This window comes from Oncorhynchus mykiss, chromosome 25 (genome assembly GCF_013265735.2).
Source record: "Oncorhynchus mykiss isolate Arlee chromosome 25, USDA_OmykA_1.1, whole genome shotgun sequence".
In the NCBI taxonomy this organism is placed as follows: domain Eukaryota; kingdom Metazoa; phylum Chordata; class Actinopteri; order Salmoniformes; family Salmonidae; genus Oncorhynchus; species Oncorhynchus mykiss.
Genome location: NC_048589.1, coordinates 24,004,408 through 24,013,270, shown reverse-complemented (window position 1 = coordinate 24,013,270; position 8,863 = coordinate 24,004,408). Strand labels below are relative to the sequence as shown.

The 8,863-nt window shown below is 40.5% G+C and overlaps 1 protein-coding gene across 1 annotated transcript; it reads left to right on the top strand.

Annotated features, from left to right (window-relative positions):
• Window positions 1–851: 851 nt before the first annotated feature.
• Window positions 852–8,601, top strand: fam241a (family with sequence similarity 241 member A). Its single transcript, XM_021585047.2, has 2 exons — window positions 852–1,089; window positions 3,543–8,601. The coding sequence occupies exons 1-2, from the start codon at window positions 964–966 to the stop codon at window positions 3,972–3,974; spliced, it is 558 nt and encodes a 185-aa protein (XP_021440722.1). The 5' UTR covers window positions 852–963; the 3' UTR covers window positions 3,975–8,601.
• The last annotated feature ends 262 nt before the right edge of the window (window positions 8,602–8,863 follow it).

The following is an 8,863-nucleotide window of genomic DNA, read 5'->3' as shown; positions in this document are numbered from 1 at the left end:
TCTACTGCTTGATACTAATTGAAATGTAAATAGTCGAGCTACTGTAAAAATACATTTATAAAGAAGCACTACATGCACACAAAATAATACGATTATTGTGGATAGTCAGATTAATATAATAGATATTATTTGCAAAACATGTAAACTAAGGATTTCTCTCATAACCGGTTTACATGGACATCTGAAATCAGGCAAAAAGAAGAAAAAAAAAAAGTTGTACCACAGACCATGCTATTTTTGCGAAGACATAAAATGTGTATGCAGCCTCAGCATGTGAAAACTATTTCTAAAACTCATACTTTCAGTTTTTCCGAACTCACTTCACTCGTGCAAAAGAGGGAGGCTTGTGTGTCATGGGTAGAAGGGATCCAGCTTTTGTCAAATTAACGTCAGAGTTGACTTTTCAAAGCAGGTTTGGAGAATTTACGCAGCAGGTTAAGATTATTAACGTAGCAGTTTAGGAAACTCATGTTTAGGTTAGGAAAATAGTTAGCGTTAGCTAAAACGCAAAAAATATATAAAAATCTACTTTTTACGTTAATTTGTCAAACTGGATTCCTTCTAGCAATGACGCTACTGGTGTCAACACATGCGCAGATCAAATACACCCCTGGAACGCATTCAACTGTTTAGCTTGCTACATTTCTAATAATTCGAAAGAGACCTGCTTTTCTGAGCTGTTTTAATCGGCGTATGCTTACTCCGATTAAGATAAACAGAGTAATATGTTGACACTCGGCTTCTGCCATAATCAGTTTAATATCGAATAATTGCATGTAAATGTTGTTTGATATAGACATTTCAGCTATTTGACACTGACAGCTGAAGTTGACACGCCCCTTACCGTGACGTTGATTCTTACACGTGACAACGGGGGGGCGGAAGTGTCATTGACAGTCTTGATTGTTTTGTTCTCATTCCTAAACCTCATCGGATAAACATAATCATAACGGCGTGAATAACATGACCACCATATCACAATTTGTGAATGATCAGCCGGTACTGCATCGGCGGGAGTTTGAGGAGCTAGATAGTCGAAGAAGGTGTCAATCTCATCATCCACCCAACACACCAAGGCAAACATTCCAGGTAGCCAGCTAACCTCGTTAGATAGCTAATGCTATCCAGCAGGTGCAGTTAACTAGCTATTGTTGCTAGCAGTGCAATATTTAAATCAAGTGGAACTGTAACTAGTTATATTAAAAAAAACATCGAACTGGCACGAAGCGAATACATTTCAGGGTTAGCTAATTGGTGACTGACGATTCATATCATGCTTACTAAATTGCTTGGATAATCAGCTAGCAGGCTAAATCCCTTGACGTCATACTGACATGTAGCTTTGGGACAACATCGGGAGTCTGTATAGTTGTGCATCGTGCTGGCGGGTGGCGACGGAAAATAATCCTACAACAATATAGCCGGCAAAATCCCAACAATTGTTTTTCTTGTCAATAAGAGGATATGTATAATATAATAACTCTACTTACCAGACGTAAAGTGAAATGTGTCCATCGCTATCAAATAAGCGTCTGAATCTAACTTGTCGTCACCATATTCCCTCCGAGTTAAACTGGGGCTGCGATTAGACCACGCACTTCACGCGAAACTTCCTAACACTAAATCTACCACTGTTTACACAGCAGGAATATGGTGTGGTTTGGACAAAAGTTGGATTCAGAAGTTTATTTCCCGATGTATTTCAAAACTAGATTACATAAGGCAGCTATTGCCGTTTCAAACCAACTGGGAACTCGGAAATCTCCCGAATTCAGTGCATTCAAGACAGCTGGGAACTCGGGAAAAAATAAATAGCTCCAACTGGAAAAATCGATATGAAAGATCATCCAAATCGGAAACTAGAACATCGTTTTAGTTTTTGAGCTCCTACTTTGACCTGAAAAATCACTGACTTATGATTTGACCCCATTTTTGGCACCTGTATTTGGGGAATTTCTCCCATTCTTCTCTGCAGATCCGCTTACGCTCTGTCAGGTTGGTTTTCTGAGCAATTTTCATGTCTCTCCAGAGATGTTCGATTGGGTTCATGTCCGGGCTCTGGCTGGGCCACTTAAGGACATTCAGAGACTTGTCCTGAAGCCACTCCTGCGTTGTCTTGGTTGTGTACTTAGGGTTGTTGTCCTGTTGGAAGGTGTACCTTCACCTCCATCTAAGGTCCTGAACAGGTTTTCATCAAGGATCTCTGTACTTTGCTCCGTTCATCTTTTGCTCGATCCTGACTAGTCTCACAGTCCCTGCCGCTGAAAAATCTCCCCACAGCATGATGCTGCCACCACCACGCTTCACCGTAGGGAGGGTCCCAGGTTTCCTCCAGACGTCACGCATGGTGTTCAGGCCAAATAGTTTAATCTTGGTTTCATCAGACCAGAGAATCTTGTTTCTCATGGTGCGAGAGTCCATTAAATGCCTTTTGGCAAACTTAAGGCAGGAAGTCATGTGCCTTTTACTGAGGAGTGGCTTCCATCTGGCTACTTTACCATAAGGGCCTGATTGGTGGAGTGCAGCAGAGATGCTTGTCCTTCTGGAAGCTTCTCCCATCTCCATAGAGGAATTCAGGAGCTCTGTCAGAATGACCATCGGGTTCTTGGTCACCTCCCTGACCAAGGCCCTTCTCCCCCTATTGCTCAGTTTTGCCAGGTGGCCAGCTCTTGGAAGAGTCTTGGAGGTTCTAAACTTCTTCCATTTGAATAATAAGGGAGGCCACTGTGTTCTCTGGGACCATCAATGCTGCAGATATGTTTTGTTACCCTTACCTAGATCTGTGCCTTGACACAATCATGTTTCAGAGATCTACAGACAATTCCTTCAACCTCATGGTCATGCTCTGTCAACTGTGGGATGTTATATAGACAGGTGTGCCTTTCCAAATCATGTCCAATCAATTGAATTTACCACGGATGGACTTCAATCAAGTTGTAGAAACATCTCACGGATGACCAATGGAAATAGGATGAACCAGAGCTCAATTTCGTGTCTCATAGCAAAGGGTCTGAGTACTTATGTAAATAAGGTATTTCTGTTTTTTATTTTGAATCAATTTGCAAATATTTCTAAAAACCTGTGTGTAGATTGATGAGGATTGATTTTATTTAATTTAATACATTTTAGAATAAGTCTAACATAACAATGTGGAAAAAGTCAAGGGGTCTGAATACTTTCTGAATGAACTGTAGCTGGCTACTTTTAGTGCATTTATTATGCTTTGGCCAATGTTTCTGTCACCTAGCTACTTGAACAACCAACAGTTACATTTCAAGGCTGGCGGGCAGTCTTATGATTCCAGCATGTATCAGTATAATGCTGATAAGAAGTTATGTGTTGTTGGAATGAGAGACCCATTCATACAGCCTAATGGCATGTCACACAGCCGTATGACACAACCACATGCCTATCCTAAGTATGGTACGTTCCATGTAGTGTACCTCTTTTGACCAGATCCATATGCAACACTGGATAATTGTAGTGCAGCACAATGTATGGGGAATAGGGGTGTCATTTAAAAGCCATACTTGTCTTTTCAGGATGACCCTAGAGTCAGACCACCTGGACCTAGATGGCAAGGCCCTCCCGGTGACCCTGGGACTTGGTGGTCACGCCCCTCTGGCGACCCTGGAACCAGGCCCCGCCCCACCGCTGACCCCAGAGCCAGGCTACGCCCCTCCGGTGACCCAAGGGCCAGACAACGGCCAGCCGGTGACCCCATGGCCAGGTGGCCCCTCATTGACGATCCCACAACAAGACCTCAGGTGGATGACTGCGAGCGGATGGGGACCCTTTTCGGGCAGCTAAACAAGTGCCTGCGCAGCGCGGGCTTCACCCAGATGTACTTTGGGGAGAAGGTTGTGGATCCTGTGATCATCATCTTTTTCTGGGTCCTACTGTGGTTCCTGGGCATCCAAGCTCTTGGGCTGGTGGGGACTCTGTGCATTGTCATCATCTTCATCCAGAAGTAACTCGATCTCCAGCCTGTTTGATTGGCAGTTGGGAGCTCCGGTGTCTACAAATAAAAGGACTTGAACTCCAAATGAAAGGACTTGAACTCCCTCGCTGTCTGTTCTGTTTGCATTAAAAGGGCAATCAGCTGCAATAACTGCAATCAGCAGTTACTTCTTACTTTTTTGGACTTGTATATTAATGATATGTACCCATTGATTCTTGAAGAATATTATGCCTCATGAGCTTAGTTTAACTGTGGTACCCCATCAGAACTCAAAGTATAAGCTTGTTTTACCCTAATGTTTGTAAACAAACACTGTATAGCATAGAAAAACCTGGTTAAAACTATAATTTGAATATCATGGATGGTCAGTCCTTGCATCCCTAGCTCTGTCTTTGAATTTGAGAATGGTTAAATTTCTCCAGCCCCATATCGCCACTTTATGCTGAAACAGAGGTGGGGAGCATGCTTTATTTTTCAGCTGCTGATTGACACTTTAAAGCTTCCTAGACTCAGTGAGCGTTTGTCAATACTCATCTTCTTAGTGGCCAACTACACTTTATCTGGAGTGAACATTTAGAGTGCTGGCAGGTGAAATGGAGGCCTTGCTCTTAACTACAGATCTCCTGGTTTCAAGCTTTTAAAACTCAAAATCAGACCACTTTGCTCACTAGCTGCGCCCCAATACTCAAAAGCAATGTCTCATTATCTCCTTACATGTGTGAGTATTGATTTGAAAGAACTGGATCAGTGAAGTAATATGTCTAATAGCTTAACTAGTTTTGTATCGCATAGTTTAACTGGTAAATGTCATTTTCAAGTGTTATGAAGTTTTTGATCATGAGGGAAAGCAATCAAGGAAAGGAAGTCTTTCAGAACTATTTGGATGCAGCCATTGCTTCAAGTATACTGAGCAGTTGAATATGCAATCTGTAAGCCTCCCGTGTGGCGCAGCGCCAGCTGTGCCATCAGAGACTCTGGATTCGCGCCCAGGCTCTGTCGTAACCGGCCGCGACCGGGAGGTCCGTGGGGCGACGCACAATTGGCATAGCGTCGTCCGGGTTAGGGAGGACTCCTGTGGCGGGCCGGGCGCAGTGCGCGCTTACCAAGGATGCCAGGTGCACAGTGTCCTCCGCGTACGGGAGTTGTAGCGATGAGACAAGATAGTAGCTACTAAAAACAATTGGATACCACGAAATTGGGGAGAAAAAGGGGTAAAAAAATTTAAATAAATATGCAATCTGTAAGATGATATCTATAGTGTACATGGAATTATATTAGAACCTGTAGCCTAAATCAAGGAGCGTTCCATGAGATTTGCACATCCAAGTAGCACTGTATTTCTATGATACAATTTGTAGTGGTCAAGGAATGACATTCCATGAGAGCAACATTACTTTGCTTCACATTTTACATTATATGCCATTATGTTAAACAATAGAATGAAGTAAAATATCCTTCATTTTGGGGTTATCTAGAGGTCTGTTTCTGCTGCATTAGTTTTAATTACCAATGACCATCAGGCCATATGACAGATTGCTTTTTTAAGGCAAGTTGGGAGCAACATTCTAACACCTGCATGCCTACAAGGATCTGGAATGCATATCACTGACAGGTTTATTAGGTTCTATAGTAACGTGAGTTGTCCCCCTACTTTGAAAATGCATTCAAACATATACCTTTGATATGCATGTACTTCAAAGTAATGTGTGGTTGCTGTGAAGGAGAAAAGTGTGCTCATGACTAGCATGGATGTTTAACTTTTGCACATTTGTAAATGGGAATGGTAGAGAGAGTTATATTATATCAAGCCTATCCTTTTGAATGAAAATGGTACATAAATTGTCAGGAAACCTACTATTTTTAAAGTTGCATGCAATATGTTAAAGTTGCATGCAATATGTAACTTGAAAGCAAGTCTAAGAAGCGGTAGATCTGTTCTGTGCTCTATTTCTATGCTTCCTGTTACTTTCGGTTTTGTTCACCAGCTGAAAATACAATATTTTTTAGAGGGACAAATTATTTTCTACACTATACATTGCTTGTTTTGTCACAAACTGAAATTGGGCGAACTATTAGAATTTTTGTAATCAGGAAATGATGACGTGATTTATGCATGTTGCACCTTCAGTGGAGGTGTCAAAATACCCATAAAACCTAGCGGTCAAACAGGGAAATGTTCCAATCGTGTTTCTTCCATTCATTTTTCCCATAGGGGATTTTATGAAACACTTCAAATAAGGGCTGTGTTTCGTGTAGGTTTACCCTGACGTGCCATTTTGATAACCATGTAAATCTCGCTCGGACAAGGTGACTTTTATCAATATATATATTCGGCTCTGTTTCCTCTCATATTTAAAAAAAATGCTAATTAGCATCAAAGGAGACATCATGCAAAACTACAAATCCCTTCAAGCTCCTGAATCTTCTCTAGCTGACAACTTTGCTAACAGGTATTGTCAATTTAAAACTTGCAATAGACAGTTCAAAGAATTGTCCATTTAAAGAAATGTAGCCAATTTATTCATTACTACATTTAGCTAACATTAGATAGTTAATCCAGAGATTCTTACCTTTGTCTTGATTTGGAATTCTCGTCCAGATAATCATGGCATTTGTAGTTCTTTATGAAAGCCACATTATTAGCTAATTAGCGTTTCATTTTGGGGGTAAATGCAGGCTAATAGATTGATAAAAGTCACCTTGTCCTAGAGAGATTTACACAGTTATCAAAACGTCACACCATGGTAAGTCTACACAAAACATTATTTGAAGTGTTTCTAAAATCCCCTATGGGAAAAATAAATGGTTGAAAAACAATTGAAACCATTTCCCTGTTTGACCGCTAGGTTTTATGGGTATTATGACTCGTACTGTGGTACTCTATTGAGAGTGGTATGTCATTCTGAAAATTACTCAAAATGTAATCGGAAGGTAGTGCTGTAAGGCGAACAAGCACTTATCCTTGTGGTTCTTTGTTGTCAATTAATGTAGGAAAGGCTATATCAAATTGCAATGTTGAGATTGACTAGGCCTAAATATATCACTGCTTTTGTGAGAGATACTGCTACTATCATACTGTTTGAAGCTTATGATGATGATGACTTTACGTCATGGGTGTCCAAATATTCAATATTACAGACATCAGAATGTATGATAGACCACCTACTTATACTACTGTAAGCCAGAGGACTGCAAAGCATGCCCAGTGTTCACTGCTTGAGAATAGTTGTTTAACTTGTGGAGTACTACATAGACATCACATACACTCCTAGGAAAATATTCAGCAGCACTATTGGTAGAGTGCAAGAGCCAGGGATGTAGCCTAGTAAACACTGATAAATTAACATTGTCCATAAGTGCTGATCTAAAGTAGTTTTTGCTACATAAGGTTTAAGGTTAGGTTTGGATTAATCGACTTCAGAATAAAACTGTCATTTTATAAGCTTGTGTGGCCAACTAAAATACCCGTAGTCTTTGTGGAATGCTTTTTGGTGTTTGGCATGTTCCAAGTTGATATGCAAGATTTTTAAAAGGTGGAATGTCTATTAATATCTACAAAGTAGGCTTTTAAGAGTGATCGAGCACAAAGCAAAACAGATGTGGATCTGCAGAGTGAATTGAGAGGGAATTTGTTGGATTGAATTGATATATCATATTCACTGTAAGTATGTCTGTGATCAGTTTGGTTAACAGATCCCGCATTCCTTTAACAATGAGAATATACAGTAATTTGTGTGTTATAAGAATGTTGAAATTTGGGTAAATTACTTGATGATTTAAAAGCTGGACGATGTGTGAGAAATTTGTAACAAATGTTAATATGGTTTTCCCCGTTTTGGCATTAATTGTACACTAATTGAATGTAAATGCTTTGCTACTGTATGAGTATAAGATGTTGTATGTCAAGTTAAGAGTCAAGCCAAGCGGCCGGTAGCCTAGCGGTTAAGAACGTTGGACCAGTAACTGAAAGATTGCTGGTTCAAATCCCTGAGCCGACTAGGTGAAAAATCTGTCTGTGCCCTTGAGCAAGGCACTTAACCCTAATTGTTCCTGTAAGTTGCTCTGGATAAGAGTGTCTACTAAATCAGGGGTACTTTTTCACTCAGGCCCCCCTTCCAGCATTGGCAAAAAACCTAGCAAAATATCATTAGCTGACATGGGTCAGTTGATCTAGACATTTCTGACAAGTTGTAAATAGCTCTCTAAAGTATGTCATGACTGACATGACAAGAGGAAAACGGATGATGCACTACCCAATTTTGATTTTGCACCTTGTGCATTCTACTATTACACTTTTCAAGGGTAAATTGAAAGCCAGACTGAGTTCCCCCTGCCGACCTCTCGCCCCACCGTTTGGGACCCACTGTGCTACATGACTAAGAATGTAAAATGTAAGTCTTCCACAGAGGAATCTTTCAGGACAGAAAAGGATGGCATAGCATGGATCACTGATTGTGCCGTACTCATACCAATGAATTAATATAATCGTGCTTCATTTTTATTATTGATTTTTAGTTATATTGATTTATTTTAAGATTAAGATTTCTGAGTGATATTCAGATCTTACAATGTTATACATACTTGCAAAATGATTGAACTTGAATTAAAAAAATGTAGATAAAAGTTATGTTTTAAAAAAATATTCCTTTGTGTCATTTTCTCAACACATGAACATTTGGTTCTGAGAAATACCAACCGCACGGCAAGCGGTACCGATGCACCAAGTCTGGACAGCTTATACTCCCAAGCCATAAGACTGCTAATGTAAGGACCGACGCTGGAGTAGAGAAGCAGGTACGGGGAGTAGAACATTTAATGGGAACAGACATGGAACAGCGTCAGAACCAGGTAATACACAGACGTACGACAATTCATGCAGAAGTGGGGAACGTCTCTGGAAAA

Excerpts from the sequence above, each read along its gene's own strand:
- fam241a (XM_021585047.2), top strand. The coding sequence starts at position 964 with ATGACCACCATATCACAATTTGTGAATGATCAGCCGGTACTGCATCGG. Across the intron at positions 1,090-3,542 it reads CACCAAGGCAAACATTCCAG|GATGACCCTAGAGTCAGACC; the intron begins GTAGCCAGCTAA and ends TTGTCTTTTCAG.